Source organism: Oncorhynchus tshawytscha, linkage group LG03, assembly GCF_018296145.1.
Source record: "Oncorhynchus tshawytscha isolate Ot180627B linkage group LG03, Otsh_v2.0, whole genome shotgun sequence".
In the NCBI taxonomy this organism is placed as follows: Eukaryota; Metazoa; Chordata; class Actinopteri; order Salmoniformes; family Salmonidae; genus Oncorhynchus; species Oncorhynchus tshawytscha.
The window spans coordinates 67375817-67401827 of NC_056431.1; the positions used below are offsets into that span (position 1 = coordinate 67375817).

Sequence of the window (26011 nt, forward strand, 5' to 3'; positions counted from 1 at the left end):
ACAGTCGTGTCAAGAGGAGTCCTAACCTGTATATGAATACTCCTACTAACAGCACTAACTGTACTATTTGTGACTTAAATTGAGTATGTAGTATGCTTATTGGTCATAGTATGGATATAGTTAGTATGCCAAAAGTTCCCCGGATGTTGTATAAAATTTGCCAAAATACGAAGTATACATCCAGTGGATGCCATTTCCATGCTTTTAGGGCCCATAATTGAATTATTCCGAAAATGGGCGTGGCTTAACGTTTTGAAATTTGAAGAAAATGGCGGGAAATATGCAGCAGAAGTCTGGCAAGAGTGGATCCAAATTCATTGCTTTAATTAATAATGACAAAAGTTAAGAAAATGTTGAGCAATGTAATAAAGTAATGAGTTTTCAAATAAGTTACGTTACACGTCATGTTTGCTGACAATTTGTTAGCTACGATATCCTTACGAACCGTGTAGCATTACAGTATGTACCGGTATGTTAGCCAGTTACCGTCCTAACGTCAGTTGGCTAATAATACATTGAACTTGCCAGGCAGTATATTAACTAAATGCTGTCTAACTAACTACCCAACCTTGATTGAATTGATTATTCATGTCATTCTTGGCTATTTTAAAAATTTATTTTATCTTTATTTAACCAGGCAAGTCAGTTAAGAACAAATTCTTATTTTCAATGACGGCCTAGGAACAGTGGGTTAACTGCCTGTTCAGGGGCAGTAAAATCTGTTGTTCTGCCCCTGAACAAGGCAGTTAACCCACTGTTCCTAGGCCGTCATTGAAAATAAGAATTTGTTCTTAACTGACTTGCCTGGTTAAATAAAATAAATACATTTGACGTCCATCCATGTCTGAGATTGTTGGGAGATGATGTGGAAACCGGCCACTAGGGGCATTAGTGATTTTTGTTACGTTCAAGTTGGTTTCAGTTTTGCTGGTCTGTGGTGGATGGTTTCAAGTTCAATTCCAGCAATAGAAAGTTGATTTGATTTTTAAAAATGAAGCCTATCACTAACCTTAACCATTCAGAGTTAATGCCTAAACTTAACCTTAAACACTTTTAAATTTGACGTTTGAAACATGGATGACCGTCTGATTCTGACATGAGGCTGTTAGAGCTGGTCTGAAGCAGACAGTTCATCTGAACTATATCAGGAAGAAGAACAGTATTCACCTGTCTTATCTGTATTATGACAGACAGACAGACAGACAGACAGACAGACAGACAGACAGACAGACAGACAGACAGACAGACAGGCAGGCAGACAGACATCTGTATTATGACAGACAGACAGACAGACAGACAGACAGACAGGCAGACAGACAGACAGACAGACAGACAGACAGACAGACAGACAGACAGACATCTGTATTATGACAGACAGACAGACAGACAGACAGACAGACAGACAGACAGACAGACAGACAGACAGACAGACAGACAGACAGACATCTGTATTATGACAGACAGACAGACAGGCAGACAGACATCTGTATTATGACAGACAGACAGACAGACAGACAGACAGACAGACAGACAGACAGACAGACAGACAGACAGACAGACATATGTATTATGACAGACAGACAGACAGACATCTGTATTATGACAGACAGACAGACAGACAGACAGACAGACAGACAGACAGACAGACAGACATCTGTATTATGACAGACAGACAGACAGACAGACAGACAGACAGACAGACAGACAGACAGGCAGGCAGACAGGCAGACAGGCAGGCAGACATCTGTATTATGATGACAGACAGACAGACAGACAGACAGACAGACAGACAGACAGACAGACAGACAGACTGACAGACATCTGTATTATGACAGGCAGGCAGACAGACAGACAGACAGACAGGCAGGCAGACATCTGTATTATGACAGGCAGGCAGGCAGACAGACAGACAGACAGGCAGGCAGACATCTGTATTATGACAGGCAGGCAGACCGACAGACAGACAGACAGGCAGGCAGACATCTGTATTATGACAGGCAGGCAGACAGAGACAGACAGACAGACAGACAGACAGACAGACAGACAAACAGACAGACAGACAGACAGACAGACAGACAGACAGACAGACAGACAGACAGACAGACAGACAGACAGACAGACAGACAGACATCTGTATTATGACAGGCAGGCAGGCAGGCAGACAGACGGGAAATATTACCTAACAGGAAGGCAAACTTCTTCCTAAGGTCAGGGGTGATGTCGATGGCACAGAGGGGGCTGTTCTCCTGCTGCATGATCTCATCTGGAGGAGCAGGAGGAGGAGCAGGAGCAGGAGGAGGAGCAGGAACAGGAGGAGAACACAACACAGTCAGAATCACAGGACATGAGGGGTTAACACAGTCCTGTTCTTTGGGGAAGAGAATAGAATTGAATGGAGGAACCATCACAAAGGTAGAAAATAAGTATACATATTCTCTCACACAAAAACAGGAAATTAGTAAGGCACATAGTCTGGCAAGTATAAAGAAGTGCATAATAGGGAATGAACAATAATCTGAAACCCAGAATGCTACAAAACATCCTAGTAAGGTGCAGTCACCACACATACTTGGGTCCTGACACACTAGGGTTGAACCCATTTAGTCGACTAGTCGATTGTTTGGTCGATAGGCTGTTGGTCGACTGAGATGTTTTTAGTTGAGCAGTAGCAAAACATTCTTTAATACATGTGTGGCACATGAGACACAGTCATTTATGTAAAAGCATTCAATATATTATTATTATTGTTGCCACATGTCCTGGGTGGCGCAGCAGTCAAAAGTTCTGCAACGCAGTGCTGAGGCGCCACTACAGCCCGGGGTTCGATTCCACAACCGGCCTTATTGATCTCTGGCTCCCTCTTTAGTAATTTGTGTTTCTTAATATTTAATTGCAGTGCTTAAAGCATCAGACATGTTCAGTAGCCAACATATAGTTGATTTTATTCAAACAGGGTGTGTCTATATATGGAAAATTACACTTTTAAAATGTAGACTGATCAATTGTTAAAGAACAGACGATTCCTGGTCAACCAATATTTTTTTTGTAGTCAGGGATAGCCCTATGACCCTACATCATCCAGAGTGTACCCAGCTCTATCCCTCCATGAACTCCCATCATGGGGATTAGAATAATCAGATTATGGGCCCGATCCCCAGCAGCTGGAAGCAGGGTAACCCCAGGTAGTGAAAGTGGAGATGGGGTGACAAAACACTGTGGGCCCAGGCTGCTGTGAGAGGCCCAGGTCAGCAGGGAGAGTCCCAGGTCAGCAGGGAGAGGCCCAGGACAGCAGGGAGAGAATGGCAAGGTCTTGGATCTTTGCTGGTACACAGCAGAGTATGTGAGCGGAGCTTGCCCAATTTGACTGGAGAACTGAGCGAGATTCCCAAAGGCTACAATTTCGCTCCAGAAGCACTCAAAGTGGTGCTCACTACACGAGCTCAGGGCATGCCCAGCCCAGCATGCATTTGTAGTGTGCTTGTGTGCTGCTATAGCCCCTTGCTTTAGCTATTGTCATGGAGTTCACAAAATATTTTCATTAAGAAACAGATAAAACACACAGGTGTAAAATCAAGGTGACTTACAAAGATGGGGAGCAAGAGAGGGAGTGTGGTAATGTAATGTCCACAACAAAAAATCTGATCTTTTAAACGTTTCGTTCATTTTTGTTACATTATCTATACAATTGGGCATAATTGATTTCGTCCCAATAGGCCTGGAACATTGCCACGTTCAAGAAGCTTCCTGTTTTTATTAAATTCTTTATTATTTATTATTTATTTATTATTTATTAGTGCTTTATGTCATTATCAGCCTATTGTGTCACACTCGCAAATGCTTCACAATGTATTTCCTTGTAGGCTATAGCCTTGAAATCATTTAAATAATATAGCCTAAATAATTGATTTTCTTTCCTTCTTGGTCTCCCTGTCTGGCTCCTGACCTATTGAGTGTGTTTATATGCAGTTCAATACGACATGTAGCCTATTTGAAATGTGCTCTTTTTACATCCACCTTTCATGTTCAATACTTAAAACCAAATGGTAGGTCCAGGTAGTCACAAAATTAGATTGGTTTTGGTTCAATTGTGATTTTAATTCATGTATGCGAATTTGCAGTGGCAGTTTTTCTTCCTGTGAGCACAGAGCGGTTTTTAGCGGAGCTGTTGGAAAGGACGTGGAGCGAACCGAGAGTAGTGGACAAGCACCACTTCATGAGCAACGAGTGGGATTTCAAACTGCTCAACTCTTCTCACGCACTCTGGTACACTGGAACAAAACTAGGTCAGAGACACTGTGACACAGCCCCAAATCTCTCATTCTTTACTCAGCATATTTTACCCATAACTGGAAGTGTTCTAAAAGCAGAACAGCATTCTGTCAACACCATTGTTCTTTAGTACCTGCATGTAGTAATTTCCTATAGAAAATACTGTACTTGTACAGTTCCTCAGAAAATGCATAGCTGTTGGCTAATATTTCTGTTGTTCATTTGTAATATTAAAGAGTTTTGGTAGCATAATACTCTTTGTATATGATTTATTATATATTATATAGTTGCAATCTGCGTGTACTTATTTTTCTTGCTCCAGTTTGGGAGACTGGTCCAATTCTACACAGTAAGGGACAGATCGAAATGTACTTGGGGGGAGGGGCTGTTCTAACTCAAGGTGTCATACCAAAAAAATGCACCACCCTCCATCAATAATATTTTCACATAAATAATATTTTCACATGACCCTTCCCTTTTACAGTAAAATAAATGGAATACCCTCCCCCCTCATAGAATGAACTCTAAATAATGTTTACGACCACAAATAACAATAACTGTAGCGAACCTGTGTTTATAAACGTGGATATAAATGTGGATTCAGCTTGCTTTTGAGGCACAGTTGATGCTATGCAGGGCTATGGGCCAGAAGGTTGAGGTTTCGGTGACCACCACCGACAGCAAACTCTCCCTGCCTGTTTCATTACACTACGATCAGAGCTGGCTGCAGACAATCATCAGCTAGGGGGAAATCAGATTTTCAACAATTTGATGCCATATTTATAATTATATAAAATATATTGAACACATTTTCCACCAAATGGTTTCTATGCCAATGCACCACACAACCAATAAACAAAGCATACCTTTTTCGGCACTTCAATATCATGGTTCGTGTTTTCAACACCACAATAAATAGGTTATGTAAATCTGGACAAACAGAAAATGTATTTCTCCCTACCTTGTAGGCTTAGCCAGTACAGAAGGCTTGGCTTGAAAATCTCAGAATGCCATTAAACTTTTTGGTGTTTTGTAACAGATCAAAATTTGTAACAGATTCAAATTTTATTTGTCACATGCGCTAGACTACAGGTGTAGACCTTGCTGTGAAATGCTTACTTACAAGCCCTTAATTAACCAACAATGCAGTTTTAAGAAAATAAGAGTTAAGAAATGATTTAAAAAGTAACACAACAAAATAACAACAGCATGGCTATATACAGGGGGTACCAGTACCAAGTCAATGAGTGTCAATGATAACAATAGATAATAAACATGATTAGCCACGTTCAGCAGTCTTATGGCTAGAAGCTGTTTAGGAGCGCTCCACTACAGCCCCGTCAACGTGAATTGGGGTGTGTTCGGCCTTCCAGAGAAGAAGACAGACGTTTTACGTGTCCCAAACAATTGTGTTTTTTGTTCGTTTATTTGCGTTTTTTTAAACGTATTTATTTATTTATTTATTTTGTACATAATGTTTCCGTTACCGTCTCTTCTGACCAAAAATAACTTCTGGACATCAGGACTGTGATTACTCACCACAGACTGGCAGAATCCTTTTTTTCCTTTCACGAGTCTGACGAGCCTGATATACTGCTGTCTCGGCAACAGGCCCAGATCCCCGTGAGGCGGAGAAAAAGGGGCCAAAGGGCAGGCTGCCTAGTGAGAATTCGTAGGCTATTGAATAAACCCCCACTTCCTTCCATTCTGCTAGCAAACGTGCAATCTTTGGAGAATAAAATCGATGACCTGCTCGCAAGATTAAACTACCAATGGGACATTCAAAACTGTAATATCTTATGCTTCACGGAGTCGTGGCTGAACGACGACACTATCAACCTACTGGTTATACGCTGTACCGGCTGTACAGGCAGGATAGAACAGCGGCGTCTGGTAAGATAAGGGGTGGCAGGACTCTGACCTCCTCTCTATAGGCTGTCTCATCGTTGTGGGTGATCAGATATACCACTGTTGTGTCGTTAATAAACTTAATGATGGTGTTGGAGTTGTGCTTGGCCACGTAGTCGAGGGTGAACAGGGAGTAGAGGAGGGGACTAAGCATGCACTCCTGAGTGGCGCTCGCGTTGAGGATCAGTGTGGCAGATGTGTTCTTGCCTCCCCTTACCACCTAGGGGCGGCCCGTCAGGAAGTCCAGGATCCAGTTACAGAGGGAGGTGTTTAGTCCCAGGGTCCTGAACTTATTGATGAGCTTTCAGTGCAATATGGTATTGAACGCTGAGTTGTAGTCAATGAACAACATTCTCACATACTGTGCCTTCGGAAAGTATTCAGACCCCTTGTCTTTTTCGTCATTTTGTTACGTTACAGCCTTGTATTAAATATGTATTAAATTAAAAACAGGTTTAGACATTTTTGCAAATATATATATATATATATTTTTAAATACCTTATTTACATAAGAATTCAGGCCCTTTGCTATGAGTCCGTTGATACATTTCCATTGATCATCCTTGAGATGTTTCTATAACTTGGAGTCCATCTGTGGTAAATTCAATTGATTGGACATGATTTAGAAAGGCACACACCTGTCTATATAAGGTTCCACAATTGACAGTGCATGTCAGAGCAAAAACCAAGCCATGAGGTCGAAGGAATTGTCCTTAGAGCTCCGTGTCGAGGCACAGATCTGGGGAAGGGTTCAAAAACTCTCTGCAGCATTGAAGGTCCCCAAGAACACAGTGGCCTCCATCATTCTTAAATGGAAGAAGTTTGGAACCACCAAGACTCTTCCTAGAGCTGGACGCCCGGCCAATCTGAACAATTGGGGGAGAAGGGCCTTGGTAATATGGGAGGTGACAACAACAATCATGAATGTGCTGATTCTGTGAGCGAGTTGATTAGCAAGTGCATCGGTGATGTTGTACCCACGGTGACTATTAAAACCTTCCCCAACCAGAAACCGTGGATTGATGGCAGCATTCGCGCAAAACTGAAAGCGCGAACCACTGCTTTTAACCAGGGCAAGGTGACTGCAAACATGACATGAAGTGTACATGAAGTGTAGTTATTCCCTCAGCAAGGTACATTCCCTCAGCAGTGTACATGAAGTGTAGTTATTCCCTCAGCAAGGCAATGAAACAAGCTAAGCATCAGTATAGAGACAAAGAAGAGTCACAATTCAACGGCTCAGATACGAGAGGTATGTGGCAGGGTCTACAGTCAATCACGGACTACAAAAAGAAAACCAGCCCCGTCGCGGACCCCAATGTTTGCTCACTTTGAGGACAATACAGTGCCACCGACACGGCCCCCTACAAAAACCTGCGGACACTCCTTCACCACAGCCAACGTGAGTAAAACATTTAAACATGTTAACCCTCGCAAGGCTGCCGGCCCAGACGGCATCCCCGGCTTTGTCCTCAGAGCATGTGCAGACCGGCTGGCTGGTGTGTTTATGGACACATTCAATCAATCCCTATCCCAGTCTGCTGTTCCCACATGCTTCAAGAGGGCCACCAGTGTTCCTATTCCCAAGAAAGCTAAGGTAACTGAGCTAAACGACTATCACCCCGTAGCACTCACTTCCATCATCACGAAGTGCTTTGAGAGACTAGTCAAGGATCATATCACCTCCACCCTACCTGATACCCTAGACCCACTCCAATTTTCTTACTGCCCCAACAGATCCACAGACGACGCAATCACACTGCACACTGCCCTAACCCATCTGGACAAGAGGAATACCTATGTAAGAATGCTGTTTATCGACTACAGCTCAGCATTTAACACCATAGTACCCTCCAAACTCGTCATTAAGCTTGAAACCCTGGGTCTCAACCCCGGCCTGTGCAACTGGGTCCTGGACTTCCTGAAGTGCCACCCCCAGGTGGTGAGGGTAGGAAACAACATCTCCACCCCGCTGATCCTCAAAACTGGGGCCCCACAAGGGAAAAAACACACTACCCTCCCCTATGCCCAATAACAAACACACACTACCCTCCACTATGCCCAATAACAAACACACACTACCCTCCTCAGACCCCAATAACAAACACACACTACCCTCCCCTATGCCCAATAACAAACACACACTACCCTCCCCTATGCCCAATAACAAACACACACTACCCTCCCCTATGCCCAATAACAAACACACACTACCCTCCCCTATGCCCAATAACAAACACACACTACCCTCCCCTATGCCCAATAACAAACACACACTACCCTCCCCTATGCCCAATAACAAACACACACTACCCTCCCCTATGCCCAATAACAAACACACACTATCCTCCTCTAACCCCAATAACAAACACACACTACCCTCCTCAGACCCCAATAACAAACACACACTATCCTCCACTATGCCCAATAACAAACACACACTATCCTCCCCTATGCCCAATAACAAACACACACTACCCTCCTCAGACCCCAATAACAAACACACACTACCCTCCCCTATGCCCAATAACAAACACACACTATCCTCCACTATGCCCAATAACAAACACACACTACCCTCCTCTATCCCCAATAACAAACACACACTACCCTCCACTATGCCCAATAACAAACACACACTACCCTCTCCAATACCCAATAACAAACACACACTACCCTCTCCAATACCCAATAACAAATACACACTACCCTCTCCAATACCCAATAACAAACACACACTACCCTCCACTATCCCCAATAACAAACACACACTACCCTCCACTATGCCCAATAACAAACACACACTATCCTCCACTATGCCCAATAACAAACACACACTACCCTCCTCTATCCCCAATAACAAACACACACTACCCTCCTCTATCCCCAATAACAAACACACACTACCCTCCTCTATCCCCAATAACAAACACACACTACCCTCCACTATGCCCAATAACAAACACACACTACCCTCTCCAATACCCAATAACAAACACACACTACCCTCCACTATGCCCAATAACAAACACACACTACCCTCTCCAATACCCAATAACAAACACACACTACCCTCTCCAATACCCAATAACAAATACACACTACTCTCCCCTATGCCCAATAACAAACAACACACAACCCTCCCCAAAGCAAAAAAAAACCCAACCTTTTGATCTGTCCCTAAGAGGACTGGAGACTCCTAGTAAATAGGTCAAGTCAACTGGTCTTCTAGTAAATTATTGATCCTGCTTTTACCTCAAACCCTCAGAGCCAAGTCAGCACAAATCCAGTATCATCCACCTCACTCCTATCCCTGGGATGACCTAGAAACTCAAACCAGACGGTTCCATAGTGCACACACACCAGTCCCATGCTGCTCCCAGCCAATCCAACAAAGAGATTAATCTGCATCCATTTAGAAACAGCTATGTACAGTTATGCAGTATGCTCAAGCAGTTATTTGAGCAGGTAGTGTGTATACTGTGGGAGACAGTCCTACTGTTGAAACTGGGTGCCCAACAGTGCAGCGCACAACAGATCGATGGAACAGAAAGCCACAGTGATGCTCTACGGTGCTATAAGATTACAGATTACAGCCACACAGACAGAAAGTCACAGTGATGCTCTATGGTGCTATAGGATTACAGATTACAGCCACACAGACAGAAAGACACAGTGATGCTCTACGGTGCTATAGGATTAAAGATTATAGACACACAGACAGAAAGACACAGTGATGCTCTACGGTGCTATAGGATTACAGATGATAGCCACACAGACAGAAAGTCACAGTGATGCTCTACGGTGCTATAGGATTACAGATGACAGACACACAGACAGAATGCCACAGATCTCCTCTATGGTGCTATAGGATTACAGATGATAGAAACAGACAGAAAGCCACAGTGATCCTCTATGGTGCTATAAGATTAAAGATTATAGACACACAGACAGAAAGCCACAGTGATTCTCTATGGTGCTATAGGATTACAGATTACAGCCACACAGACAGAAAGCCACAGTGATCCTCTATGGTGCTATAGGATTACAGATACACAGACAAAAAGTCACAGTGATGCTCTACGGTGCTATAAGATTACAGATTACAGCCACACAGACAGAAAGCCACAGTGATTCTCTATGGTGCTATAAGATTAAAGATTACAGCCACACAGACAGAAAGCCACAGTGATGCTCTATGGTGCTATAGGATTACAGATGACAGACACACAGACAGAATGCCACATATCTCCTCTATGGTGCTATAAGATTACAGATGACAGACACACAGACAGAATGCCACAGATCTCCTCTATGGTGCTATAAGATTACAGATGACAGACACACAGACAGAAAGCCACAGTGATTCTCTATGGTGCTATAGGATTACAGATTACAGCCACACAGACAGAAAGCCACAGTGATTCTCTATGGTGCTATAGGATTACAGATGACAGACACACAGACAGAAAGCCACAGTGATGCTCTACGGTGCTATAGGATTAAAGATTATAGACACACAGACAGAAAGTCACAGTGATGCTCTACGGTGCTATAGGATTACAGATTACAGCCACACAGACAGAAAGTCACAGTGATGCTCTACGGTGCTATAGGATTACAGATTACAGACACACAGACAGAAAGTCACAGTGATTCTCTACGGTGCTATAGGATTACAGATTATAGACACAGACAGAAAGTCACAGTGATGCTCTACGGTGCTATAGGATTACAGATGACAGACACACAGACAGAATGCCACAGATCTCCTCTATGGTGCTATAGGATTACAGATGATAGAAACAGACAGAAAGCCACAGTGATCCTCTATGGTGCTATAGGATTACAGATTACAGATACACAGACAAAAAGTCACAGTGATGCTCTACGGTGCTATAGGATTACAGATTACAGACAGAAAGACACAGTGATGCTCTACGGTGCTATAGGATTACAGATTACAGACAGAAAGACACAGTGATGCTCAACGGTGCTATAGGATTACAGATTACAGACAGAAAGACACAGTGATGCTCAACGGTGCTATAGGATTACAGATTACAGACAGAAAGCCACAGTGATCCTCTATGGTGCTATAGGATTACAGATTACAGATACACAGACAAAAAGTCACAGTGATGCTCTACGGTGCTATAGGATTACAGATTACAGACAGAAAGACACAGTGATGCTCTATGGTGCTATAGGATTACAGATTACAGACACACAGATAGGAGGATGTGTGCGTGTCTATCTATCTGAATTCAGGGACAGAAATAGAGAAGTAGTCTTGATGGAAAATTCTCCTACAGACTTTTGCATATTTCATGTTAGAAACCAGCCGGGCAGACATTCTAGGGCCACAACAACCAACCCTGTCTATTTCCATGATGTCACTTCAAACCGCTAAGCAGGGCTTGGCTCATGGTTCCCAAGGCTCAGATGGTTGAAGCTTGGTGATAGCTACATGGGCCACATATTTATACTGAACATAATGTATGTGGTACCTGTAAAATACCTGATCTGAACCTCACTAACGTATTATATGACAGTGTGGAGATGAAAGGAGTATTCTACACCTGCATTGCTTGCTGTTTGGGGTTTTAGGCTGGGTTTCTGTAACAGCACTTTGAGATATCAGCTGATGTACGAAGGGCTATATAAATAGATTTGATTTGCTTTGAGTAGTTGGTGTCAATTCAGAATTTCTGAATTGAATTGAATTCAACGCACTCATTTCAATTAATACACACCCCACAGGAAGCAATTATCCCGACTAACCGGTGCCCCCACACACTGGCTACCCGGACTATCTGGATTGTGTCCCGCTACCCACCACCCGCCAACCCCTCTTTTACACTACTGCTACTCTCTGTTTATCATATATGCATAGTCACTTTAACCATATCTACATGTACATACTACCTAAATCAGCCTGACTAACCACTTCTGTTATTTTATCCTGTCTTTTTCCTCTTTACTTATCTATTGTTCATCTAATACCTATTTCTTACTTAAAAATGTCACTGTTGGTTAGGGCATGTAAGTAAGCATTTCACTCTAAGGTGAACCTGTTGTATTCGGCGCACGGGATAAATAAATTGATTTGATTTGAATTTAATTTGAATTAAAGGAAATATAGTTTCATTATTCATTAATCTTATTTTGTCATAAGATTAGGTTGACCCCTTACATCCTGTAATGATGCATTCTGGGATTTTATATTTATTTAATGACATGTAAGATAATTATTAATTATTATAAACCTACAAAAGAATCTTAGAATATTTCCAGACTACTGTAATTATTGAAAATGCATTTAAAGAGAATGAATCTTTAAAAAAAATTATAATGTTTCATCCAAATGTTTTACAAAGTATTGGTCACCATATGTCAACATGTACTGTACAAACACTACTGTTCTAAAGTTTGGGGTCATTTTCCATGAAAACATACAGGAAATTTGTTGCAAAATGAATAGGAAATATAGTCATGATGTTGACAAGGTTATAAATAATGATTTTTAATTGAAATAATAACTGTGTCCTTCAAACTTTGCTTTCGTCAAAGAATCCTCAGAAATTACAGCTTTGCAGACCTTTGGCATTCTAGTTGTCAATTTGTTGAGGAAATCTGAAGAGATTTCACACCATGCTTCCTGAAGCACCTCACACAAATTGGAATGGCTTGATGGGCACTTCTTACGTACCATAGGGTCAAGCTGCTCCCACAACAGCTCAATAGGGTTGAGATCCCGTGACTGTGCTGACCACTCCTCTGTCCAGTGTATGTGTTATTTTGCCCATCTTAATCTTTTCTTTTTATTGGCCAGTCTGAGACATGGCTTTTTCTTTGCAACTCTGCCTAGAAGGCCAGCATCCCGGAGTCGCCTCTTCACTGTTGACGTTGAGACTGGTGTTTTGCTGTTACTATTTAATGAAGCTGCCAGTTGAGGACTTGTGAGGAGTCTGTTTCTCAAACTAGACACTCTAATGTGCTTTTCCTCTTGCTCAGTTGTGCACCGGGGCCTCCCACTCCTCTTCCTATCTGGTTAGAGCCAGTTTGTGCTATTCTGTGAAGGGAGTAGTACACAAGCTTTGTACAAGATCTTCATTTTCTTGGCAATTTCTCAAATAGACTGACGAGTTTCAGAAGAAAGTTCTTTGTTTCTGGTCATGTTGAGCCTGTAATCGAACCCACAAATGCTGATGCTCCAGATACTCAACTAGTCTGAAGAAGGATCGTTTTATTGCTTCTTTAATCAGGACAACAGTTTTCAGCGGTGCTAACATAATTGCAAAAGGGTTTTCTAATGATCAATTAGACTTTTAAAATTATAAACTTGGATTAGCTAACACAATGTGCCATTGGAACACAGGAGTGAGTGATGGTTGCTGATATTGGGCCTCTGTACACCTATGTAGATATTCATAGAAATCTGCTGTTTCCAGCTACAAAAGTAATTTACAACGTTAGCAATGTCTACACTGTATTTCTGATCAATTTGATGTTATTTTAATGGACAAAACATTTCTTTCAAAAACAAGGACATTTCTGAGTGACCACAAACTTTTGAACTGTAGTGCATGTATAGCGATGAACTTGTAAAAACAAAGGAGGAAGGGAAGTGCTGCAAAGGTACACAATAGTAGATTTTGGTAGACAGAAGCTGCTAAGGTACACAATAGTAGATTTTGGTAGACAGAAGCTGCTAAGGTACACAGTAGTAGATTTTGGTAGACAGAAGCTGCTAAGGTACACAATACTAGGTTTTGGTAGACAGAAGCTGCTACGGTACACAATACTAGGTTTTAGTAGACAGAAGCTGCTACGGTACACAATACTAGGTTTTAGTAGACAGAAGCTGCTACGGTACACAATACTAGGTTTTGGTAGACAGAAGCTGCTACGGTACACAATACTAGGTTTTGGTAGACAGAAGCTGCTACGGTACACAATACTAGGTTTTGGTAGACAGAAGCTGCTACGGTACACAATACTAGGTTTTAGTAGACAGAAGCTGCTACGGTACACAATACTAGGTTTTGGTAGACAGAAGCTGCTACGGTACACAATACTAGGTTTTGGTAGACAGAAGCTGCTACGGTACACAATACTAGGTTTTGGTAGACAGAAGCTGCTACGGTACACAATACTAGGTTTTAGTAGACAGAAGCTGCTACGGTACACAATACTAGGTTTTAGTAGACAGAAGCTGCTACGGTACACAATACTAGGTTTTGGTAGACAGAAGCTGCTACGGTACACAATACTAGGTTTTAGTAGACAGAAGCTGCTACGGTACACAATACTAGGTTTTGGTAGACAGAAGCTGCTACGGTACACAATACTAGGTTTTAGTATGCCAAGCCTTCCCTTACATCAGTTTAAGGGTAGGACCACTACAGTTACGTAACACTCCAACATTTATATTTTCCGAAGAAGAGCATACCTCCGTCTCTCTTCCCATATCCATTCATCCCATTCCCTCTACAGATAAAGTGAGAATTTTCATTGAAAGAGACAAGGTATACCCTACGATGTCCAGAGCTGGCTGGTTTTCTGTTCTACCTGATAGTTAGTTGCACACACCTGGTGTCCCAGGTCTATGTCAGTCCCTGATTAGATGGAAGAAATGAAGAAAAAAACCGCAGTGGAAGTAGCATGGAGGTTCCAGAGTTGAGTTTGAGGGTTCTAGAGCAACAAGGTCACAGAATCTCACGGCAAACAGAGAGATGGAAGGGGAGCTACAGTGAACATAGACCGTCTTTTCTGTGAGCTTCCTGGGTGTGTGTGTTCCTGCCACTTCAACACTATGTCAACACAGAGACTCTCCAAACTGACACGTTATACAAAAAATAAGCATTATCAGAGCAGCCAACTACAATATTATAAAGAACCAAAACATCACATGATAGTCACTTCAACAATGTCCATGGTCTACTGTAAGCAACATGGGTCACACTTGATTTGTATAGTCCCATACATATGATCTGCAGATTGTTATACAGAACTATCTGTCGATAAACAGATGCTTGCTAAGGTTACGGTTAGGTTTAGAAAAGGGTTAGGGTAAGGGTTAAGGTTAGGGTAAGGTTTATGGTTAAGATAAGGGTTAAGGTTAGGGTAAGGTTTATCGTTAAGATAAGGGTTAAGGTTAGGGTAAGGTTTATGGTTAAGATAAGGGTTAAGGTTAGGGTAAGGTTTATGGTTAAGATAAGGGTTAAGGTTAGGGTAAGGTTTATGGTTAAGATAAGGGTTAAGGTTAGGGTAAGGTTTATGGTTAAGATAAGGGTTAAGGTTAGGGTAAGGTTTATGGTTAAGATAAGGGTTAAGGTTAGGGTAAGGTTTATGGTTAAGATAAGGGTTAAGGTTAGGGTAAGGTTTATGGTTAAGATAAGGGTTAAGGTTAGGGTAAGGTTTATGGTTAAGATAAGGGTTAAGGTTAGGGTTAGGGGATACTTAGTTGAAATGTTGTTGACAGTTACTGAACATCTACTGAACATTTACAAACCATCTACATGGGACTGTGCAGATAAAGTGTTACCTCAACATGTACACGGGTGTACAGACAGACAACCGACCAACCTAAAGACAGACAGTAAGACCAGCCAGTACCTGTCCTGTGCTCGAGCTCCAGCCAGCGTGGTGATGTCATGGTACACTCTGCTCAGAGGTATACCCAGCCAGGCTCACCTTCTCTGAGTACTGATACTGTTAACCGTTGTTGCAGCCGTATCCAGAAACACACACCATCATGTCTGTCACTTTCTGTTTCCCTCTCTCTACAGACACACCCCCTTACACACATATACTCTGTAAGTATGGAAGCAGTGCTGTAAAGAGTCTTAGACCCCCCCCCCGGTTCTTAGTTTGGCGATGTGGGGACCGATCAGGTGACATCCTCTGCCTCAGTGTATAACTGCACAGAGTTCTCTCACACACAGCATGTATCAAAAGATGAAGCAAAAAAAACGAAATATTGAATCACATAAATTCTAACATCCTGGTTGGGTGGGAGTGTACGCCTTGTGTCTTTTATGTGGAGGAGGCTATGGATTAGTTGGCTGAGTGTGTGATTCTCTCTCTCTGTGTGTCTCTATCTCTCTGTGTGTGCCTCTGTGTCTTTATCTCTCCCTCACTGTGTGTCTCTCTCTCTCTCTCTCTTACTCTCTCTCTCTCTCTCTCTCTCTCTCTCTCTCTCTCTCTCTCTCTCTCTCTCTCTCTCTCTCTCTCTCTCTCTCTCTCTCTTACTCTCTCTCTCTGTGTCTCTCTCTCTCTCTCTCTGTGTCTCTCTCTCTCTCTCACTGTCTCTCTCTCTCTGTGTCTCTCTACTCTCTCTCTCTGTGTCTCTCTCTCTGTGTCTCTCTCTCTCTCTCTCTCTCTCTCTCTCTCTCTCTCTCTCTCTCTCTCTCTCTCTCTCTCTCTCTCTCTCTCTCTCTCTCTCTCTCTCTCTCTCTCTCTCTCTCTCTCTCTCTCTCTCTCTCTCTCTCTCTCTCTCTCTCTCTCTCTCTCTCTCTCTCTCTCTCTCACTCTTTTGCTGGTATTACGTCTGTTATGCAGTATGTCCAAACACTGCAAAATCAATGGTTTTAACCAATCAGGAGTATAAGTGATTCCAGGACAGGAGGGGCTTATGATTCATCCCTCCCAGTCACTACACATACATCATCTATTAAATCCCTCTCTGTGAAGACAGCAGCACAGACATACCCCACACAACATGCTGTGACATCACAGAGAGAGGTACATACAGTATATCTCATGGTTTATGGTGCAAGGTTGGTGACATCACACAGAGAGGTTGTAACATCGCAGAAGAGCACTACTGATAGAAATGTAGGGTGCGTTTGTAAATTCAATCTGGAGTTTCAGAGTATGCTCAGAGTGCCCTCTGGGCGTTTGTAAATTCAGAGTGTTTCGCTCTCGGAGCATTCAGAGTGCACACTAGACGCTCTGGCCGAGGAGTAGGGTTGATCCGAGCCTTCTGACCTCACAGCGGAGACAAGCATCCAAGCTAACTGGCTAACATTGTTATCCAGAGCGTTGGTGATTGTAACTGCTGCAGGCAACAATTTAATGACACTTTTTTTTGCCGACTTTTACTGACACCGGTCATATTCAACAGGTGTTGAGCGTTGGTAAATTCACCAGTTATTCTGCGCTCTGGCACACTCAGGCGAGAGTGCTCTGAAATCGGAGTAGAATTTGCGAACACATCCGTAATGCTAGCGGTTGTGAAATCACAAAGAGAAGGGAACATAGCTACTGGTAAACATTTCTGTGACATCATAAAGACAAGTGGGGATCAACTCAAAATTGCTGTTCAGTGACATCACAAAGATACTCTTGGTGCATGTGCACATAATGCCACTTTTAGGAAAGCCAGCTTGTGACATCACAGAGAGAGCAGCGATGTCTGTGATTGCTGTATGAGCCTATCACTGACCCAGACAGGCCAGGCTGTCTGCCCACTGTGTGGCTCAGTGGCTGATAACAGATATCGATTAAGAAGTATTGAGTGACTGATCACAGGAGCGAGACCTTTTATCGTGGGATTTCAAAGCTGAAACCTAAGCTGACGAAAAGAAGTAGAGACGACAGAGGAACAGGAACACCAGAAGTTAGAAAGGTGGGTTTCTGAAGGTTGGAAACTTCACGAGACTGAAACACGTTAATTAAATACCATATACACCCTTGTAATTGTCACTTTCTGTGACATCGGGTTTCTTCCCTGGCTGCTGGTTGGTTGGTTACTTATGCCCGGAGGTGATTGGACAGTCCCAGTGTTAGTCAAGCAGCTGCTGATACGAACACACAAACTTAGTAACAGCTCTCATCCATCCACCTTGCATACTTAGCATGGTGCCCTCTGACACACCAAGATACACAGTCATCACGCCCCTGGCAGGTCCCACAAAGATATCATATCAATGCCCAGTACAATATATCATCAAACCTTCAGGGTGCAGGCCATTACAATAGGTGTGGCTGGCAGCAGGTACAGTTGAAGCAGGAACTTTACATACACTTAAGTTGGAGTCATTAAAACTAGTTTTTCAACCACTCCACAAATTTCTTGTTAACAAACTATAGTTTTGTCAAGTTGGTTAGGACATCTACTTTGTGCATGACACAAGTCATTTTTCCAACAATTGTTTACAGACAGATTATTTCACTTATAATTCACTGTGTCACAATTCCAGGGGGTCAGAAGTTTACATACACTAAGTTGATTGTGCTTTAAAACAGCTTGGAAAATTCCAGAAAAGGATGTCATGGCTTTAGAAGCTTCTGATAGGCTAATTGACATCATTTGAGTCAATTGGAGGTGTACCTGTGGATGTATTTCAAGGCCTACCTTCAAACTCAGTTCCTATTTGCTTGACATCATGGGAAAATCAAAAGAAATCAGCCAAGACCTCAGAAAAAAATTGGAGACCTCTGGTTCATCCTAGGGAACAATTTCCAAACGCCTGAAGGTACTACGTTCATCTGTACAAACAATAGTACGCAAGTATAAACACCATGGGACCTGGCAGCTGTCATACCACTCAGGAAGGAGATGCGTTCTGTCTTCTAGAGATGAACGTACTTTGGTGCGAAAAGTGCAAATCAGTCCCAGAACAACAGAAAAGGACCTTGTGAAGATGCTGGAGGTAACCGGTACAAAGTATCTACATCCACAGTAAAACGAGTCCTATATCGACATAACCTGAAAGGCCGCTCAGCAAGGAAGAAGCCACTGCTCCAAAACCACCATAAAAAAAGCCAGACTACGGTTTACAACTGCACATGGGGACAAAGATCGTACTTTTGGAGAAATGTCCTCTGGTCTGATGAAACAAAAATAGAACTGTTTGGCCATAATGACCATCATTATGTTTGGAGGAGAAAGGGGGAGGCAAGCCAAAGTTCACCATCCCAACCGTGAAGCACGGAGGTGGCAGCATCATGTTGTGGGGGTGCTTTGCTGCAGGAGGGACTGGTGCACTTCACAAAATAGATGGCATCAAGAGGGGGGAACATTATGTGGACATATTGAAGCAACATCTCAAGACATCAGTCAGGAAGTGAAAGCTTGGTCGCAAATGGGTCTTCCAAATGGACAATGACCCCAAGCATACTTCCAAAGTTGTGGCAAAATGGCTTACGGCTTACTTAGTTAAGTCAAGGTATTGGAGTGGCCATCACAAAGCCCTGACCTCAATCCCAAAGAACATTTGTGAGCAGAACTGAAAAAGCGTGTGCGAGCAAGGAGGCCTACAAACCTGACTCAGTTACACCAGCTCTGTCAGGAGGAATGGGCAAAAATTCACCCAATTTATTGTGGGAAGCTTGTGGAAGGCTACCCGAAACGTTTGACCCAAGTTAAACAATTTAAAGGCAATGCTACCAAATACTAATTGAGTGTATGTACACTTCTGACCCACTGGGAATGTGATGAAAGAATTAATAACTGAAATAAATCATTCTCTCTGCTATTATTCTGACATTTCACATTCTTAAAATAAAGTGGTGATCCTAACCGACCTAAAAGAGGGAATTGTTACTAGGATTAAATGTCAGGAATTGTGAAAAACTGAGTTTAAATTTATTTGGCTAAGGTGTATGTAAACTTCTGATTTCAACTGTATATCAGGTGTTGATTCCCACCAGGAATACAGAGCATAGATACTGACATAAAGATAGATTCTACCTCTGGACACAGAAACCATTAGAGGTCCTGGATCTCTGTCTCCACCATCTATCTCCACCTCTCTGTCTCCACCTCTCTGTCTCCACCTCTCTGTCTCCACCTCTCTGTCTCCACCATCTATCTCCACCTCTCTGTCTCCACCATCTATCTCCACCTCTCTGTCTCCACCTCTCTGTCTCCACCATCTATCTCCACCTCTCTGTCTCCACCTCTCTGTCTCCACCTCTCTGTCTCCACCTCTCTGTCTCCACCATCTATCTCCACCTCTCTGTCTCCACCATCTATCGCCACCTCTCTGTCTCCACCATCTATCTCCACCTCTCTGTCTCCACCTCTCTGTCTCCACCATCTATCTCCACCTCTCTGTCTCCACCATCTGTCTCCACCATCTGTCTCCACTTCTCTGTCTCCACCTCTCTGCCTCCACCCCTCTGCCTCTAGGAACGTCAGCCAGTATCAGTGATAATGTCACAATGACATACAGAGTAACGCAGGAGGATGATGTGGCAAAAAGAGTGGATTTCTGACAAATTATTTTCGTGAGCCATAGTGCAGAAGGAGAATTAGAGTCACATGTCACTCTCTCTTTAGGTGGTCTGAATGGGCCAGACCCTGGTTCAGGCCTCCCCGAAGACAATCAGATAAGACCACATCCTCACTGCACAGGAAATCAAACATCTGTCCACTAATAGCCCACATCCATTATGTGTTTATGTGTGTTGCTCGGAATTATTTTCTTCAGAACGAGGAGTACATTTGCAAATAGACGTTTCTGTTATTGTAACCCAGGAACTATGCGCACACACACACACACACACACACACACACACACACACACACACACACACACACACACACACACACACACACACACACACACACACACACACACACACACACACACACACACACACACACACACACACACACACAGAGGCTAAACCTGGGTTTACTGTACAGCTCATGTTTGTGTGTGAGGAGTCAAACATTAGTGGGTTAGTCACACTAATGATCTTTCCATGACAGACTGACCAGGTGAATTCAGGTGAAAGCTATAATCCCTTATTGATGTCACTTGTTAAATCCACTTCAAATCAGTGTAGATGAAGTGGAGGAGACAGGTTAAAGTGACAACAGACATGGATTGTGTATGTGTGAGGGTGAATGGACAAGACAACAGATTGAAGTGCATTTGAACGGGGTATGGTAGGAGTATGGTACACAGTATTAAATGAACCCATTGTTTCACAGCATCTGGTTCCTCTTCTGTATGGTCATGTTGATTTGATCCTGTTCCTCTTTCCATGGCTTCCTCATGTATAGATTTTACAACATCATGGATAAGTCCTAAATCACAGGATCACACACTTATCCCCACATATGGCACTACTATTGACCCAGGACTCAAGTAGTGTTCAAAAGTAGTGTTCAAAAGTAGTGTTCTAAAGTAGTGTTCTAAAGTAGTGCACTACACTACCGGTCAAAAGTTTTAGGACACCTACTCATTCAAGGGTTTTCCTTTAATTGTACTATTTTCTACATGGTAGAATAATAGTGAAGACATCAATACACATATGGAATCATGTAGTAACCAAAAAAGTGTTAAACAAATCAAAATATATTTTATATTTCAGATTCTTCAAATAGCCACCCTTTGCCTTGATGACAGCTTTGCACACTATTGGCATTCTCTCAACCAGCTTCTCCTGGAATGCCTTTCCAACAGTTTTGAAGAGTTCCCAACTATGCTGAACACTTGTTGGCTGTTTTTTCTTCACTCTGCGGTCCGACTCATCCCAAACCATCTCAATTGGATTGAGGTCAGGGTATTGTGGAGGGCAGGTCATCTGATGCAGCACTCCATCACCCTCCTTCTTGGTCAAATAGCCCTTACACAGCCTGGAGGTGTATTGGGTCATTGTCCTGTTGAAAAACAAATGATAGTCTCACTAAGCCCAAACCAGATGGGATGGCGTATTGCTGCAGAATGCTGTGGTAGCCATGCTGGTTAAGTGTGCCTTAAATTCTAAATAAATCTCAGACAGTGTCACCAGCAAAACACCCTCACACCATCACACCTCCTCCTCCATGCTTTATGGGGCGAACCACACATGTGGAGATCAAACGTTCACCTACACTGCGTCTCACAAAGACACAGTGGTTGGAACCAAAAATTTCCTATTTGGAGGACAAATTTCCACTGCTCGTGTTTCTTGGCCCAAGCAAGCCTCTTCTTATTATTGGTGTCCTTTAGTAGTGGTTTCTTTGCAGCAATTTGACCATGAAGGCCCGATTCACGCAGTCTCCTCTGAACAGTTGATGTGGAGATGTGTCTGTTACTTGAACTCTGAAGCATTTATTTGGGCTGCAATTTCTGAGGCTGGTACCTCTAATGAACTTATTCTCTGCAGCAGTGGTAACTCTGGGTCCTTTCCTGTGTTGGTCCTCATGAGAGCCAGTTTCATCATAGCACTTCATGGTTTTTGCGACTGCACTTGAAATTTTCCGGATTGACTGACCTTCATGCCTTAATAAAGTAATGATGAACTGTTGTTTCTCTTTGCTTATTTGAGCTGTTCTTGCCATAATATGGACTTGGTCTTTTACCAAATAGGGCTGTCTTCTGTATACCATCCCTACCTTGTCACAACACAAATGACTGACTCAAACGCATGAAGAAGGAAAGAAATTCAACAAATTAACTTTTAAAAAGGCACACATGTTAATTGAAATTCACTCCAGGTGACTACCTCATGAAGCTGGATAAGAGAATGCCAAGAGTGTGCAAAGCTGTCATCAACGCAAAGGGTGGCTTTTTGAAGAATCTCAAATCTCAAATATATATATTTGTTTAACACTTTTTTGGTTACTACATGATTCCATATGTGTTATTCCATAGTTTTGATGTTTTCACAATTTTTCTACAATGTAGAAAATAGTACAACTCATGAAAAACCCTTGAATGAGTAGGTTTTGACCGGTAGTGTACATGATGAATACAAGGTTTGAGTGCTCTGGTCATGATGACACTGAAGGAATTATTAAATGCATCAATGTCAACACTGGATTTCCATAGCCACAGTGGACAGATAAAATACATCTGGACATTTCCTTGTCATCCACAACACAGAGTCTGTAGAGAGGGATTCAAATGAGATGGGAGAGAGAAAAAACACTAGGGAGAAAATAGATCCTTCACATAAAGACTGATCACAGCCAAAACAGAGAGAGGAATAGAGAGATTTAGTCGACCAGAGATTGACATACGGTCAGGGGAAAAGAGAGTTGGAAGTTAAAACAGAGAGGTGGTGAGAGAGACAGATGCCGGTGAGAGAAAGAGAGCGAGAGAGCAAGAGACAGAGAGAGTGAAAGAGAGAGAAAGGGAGAGAGAGTGAAAGAGAGAGAGACGGAGAGAGAGCTGTGCTGTAACACTTACATTGTAACCAGTAGCAGCAGCAGGAGAAACAGTGGTATCTCTCTACCTCCTCCAGAGAAATCCCAACAGATGTCCCTCTTTCCCCTCCATTGGCCTCAAACACACCTTCAACTCTCCCTCCATACTTCTGCTATTTGTCTCTCCCTCCATCCATCCTCCAGATTCCACTCTCTCTCCCCCTCCACCCATATCCTTGTATCCATCTCCGTCCCTCCCTTCATATTTTCCCATTAACATATATCTGACAGCTCCTTCATGTGTGATTCCTACACTCTCTCCCCTGTCAACCTTGGGTCTAAACATTCACTTCTGTTCAAAAGTTTGGGGTCACTTAGATATGTCCTTGTTTTTCAAAGAAAAGCATAAAAATAATTAACATCAAATTGATCAGAAATACAGTGTAGACATTGTTAATGTAGTAAATAGAATATCTACATAGGCATACAGAGGCCCATTATCAGCAACCATCACTCACTCCTGTGTTCCAATGGCATGTTGTGTTAGCTAATCCAAGTTTATCATTTTAAAAAAGCTAATTGATCATTATAAAATCCTGCAATTATGTTAGCACAGCTGAAAACTGTTGTTCTGATTAAAGAAGCAATAAAATGCTCCTTCTTTAGACTAGTTGAGTATCTAGAGCATCAGACTTTGTGGGTTCGATTACAGGCTCAAAATGTCTAGAAACAAAGACCATTCTTCTGAAACTCATCAGTCTATTCTTGTTCTGAGAAATGAAGGCTATTCCATGCGAGAAATTAAGATTTCGTACAACGCTGTGTACTACTCCCTTCACAGAACAGCGCAAACTGGATCTAACCAGAATAAAAAGAGGAGTGGGAGGCCCCGGTGCGCAACTGAGCAAGAGGACAAGTACATTAGAGTGTCTAGTTTGAGAAACAGACGCCTCACAAGTCCTCAACTGGCAGCTTCATTAAATAGTACCCGCAAAACACCAGTCTCAACGTCAACAGTGAAGAGGCGACTCCGGCGACTGCCTTGTACTGCCTTGTAGGCATTCCAGCAATGCCTGTCTGTCTGTCTGTCTGTCTGTCTGTCTGTCTGTCTGTCTGTCTGTCTGTCTGTCTGTCTGTCTGTCTGTCTGTCTGTCTGTCTGTCTGTCTGTCTGTCTGTCTGTCTGTCTGTCTGTCTGTCTGTCTGTCTGTCTGTCTGTCTGTCTCTCTCCAACTATCTCAATCAAAGAGTGCATTCTTCCAAAACCATTCAAAGACCTGATTCTAAACGGACTTCTCAATGACAGATACTGTTCTGACAAAATGTAGTCATTCAGAGGCTATTGATAGATGGCTTGTTAAAAGATTCCATTCTACCACAAATGAGGCCATTCTTACCCATTCTATTTAAATTATCAAACTATTATCTGGCCCTATATACAGGCGCTGTAGTCGTAAAACAGTTAGGTCTCAAATGTTATACAAAACCAAATGAACGTGTTTGTGTGAGAGACGTGTGTTTGCTCTGTGACCCGGGGACAGGGGTGGCTGAGGTTAGTAGTGTCAGTCATAAAGACAGAGACAAGTACGTTGATCCAATGCCTCCACTATCTGGAGATGGCGACGGAGAGGGGTGGACTACTGTGGTATTTAAGCTTTGCAATAAAGTAATGAATAATGAAGGGTGAAGAGGGAGAAAGAGAGTGAGAGAGGTAGTGAGTGAGAGAGGTAGTGAGTGAGAGAGGTAGTGAGTGAGAGAGAGAGTTAGTTAGTGAGAGAGGTAGTTAGTTAGTGAGAGAGGTAGTTAGTTAGTGAGAGAGGTAGTTAGTTAGTGAGAGAGGTAGTTAGTTAGTGAGAGAGGTAGTGAGTGAGAGAGGTAGTTAGTTAGTGAGAGAGGTAGTGAGTGAGAGAGGTAGTTAGTGTGAGAGGTAGTGAGTGAGAGAGGTAGTTAGTGAGAGAGGTAGTTAGTGAGAGAGATAGTGAGTGAGAGAGGTAGTTAGTTAGTGAGATAGGTAGTAAGTTAGTGAGAGAGGTAGTGAGTGAGAGAGGTAGTTAGTTAGTGAGAGAGGTAGTTAGTGAGAGAGGTAGTTAGTTAGTGAGAGAGGTAGTTAGTTAGTGAGAGAGGTAGTTAGTGAGAGAGGTAGTTAGTTAGTGAGAGAGGTAGTTAGTTAGTGAGAGAGGTAGTTAGTGAGAGAGGTAGTTAGTTAGTGAGAGAGGTAGTTAGTTAGTGAGAGAGGTAGTTAGTGAGAGAGGTAGTTAGTTAGTGAGAGAGGTAGTTAGTGAGAGAGGTAGTGAGTGAGAGAGAAAGAGAGACTTATTTGACAAAGTCTTACTCTGTTCATGAACCTTGGAAGGAAGGTGGTGACAGTATTTTTCCCCCCTTTCCCCCCCCCCCTACTCTGCAACACAGAGCTCTGAAACCCAGGGGGACATTTCAGGGTTAATACGACAGGTGGGTTTAACAGAGATAATGGTTTTAACAGAGCTGCTGGGGGAGGAGACACATGTAGTACACACATACATCAACCCCTTCCATTTCATACAGCCCATAATGTTGACTACTGGGGAACAGAGAGAGGTTGCAATGAGCAGTGACATTTAGTGAGAGCCAGACTCAGTCACTCTAAATATCTACAAGACCTTCATGGAGAAAGAAACTGGTACAAATAAACATGGAGTCATGGAGCAAGCTGCATACATTTCAGCAAGGCAAGGTTATACATGCAGTGGAGCATCACTGTA

At 42.7% G+C, this 26011-nt stretch overlaps 1 protein-coding gene across 10 annotated transcripts in view; it reads right to left on the minus strand.

Moving 5' to 3' along the window:
* The window catches only part of LOC112241913 (guanine nucleotide exchange factor DBS), a 103487-nt gene that overhangs the window by 61953 nt on the left and 15523 nt on the right, over window positions 1-26011 (minus strand). For 9 of the 10 annotated variants that reach the window (XR_006083129.1, XR_006083131.1, XR_006083130.1 and 6 more), the window contains exon 2: window positions 2180-2263. Coding sequence is in view for 7 of the 10 variants with exons in the window: in XM_042319856.1 (XP_042175790.1) it covers window positions 2180-2263 (84 nt within the window). In the remaining 3 variants the exon portion in view is untranslated. Of the gene's footprint in view, window positions 1-2179; window positions 2264-15798; window positions 16240-26011 lie in introns of those variants that run through there. The other variant, XM_042319859.1, reaches the window with a different exon arrangement.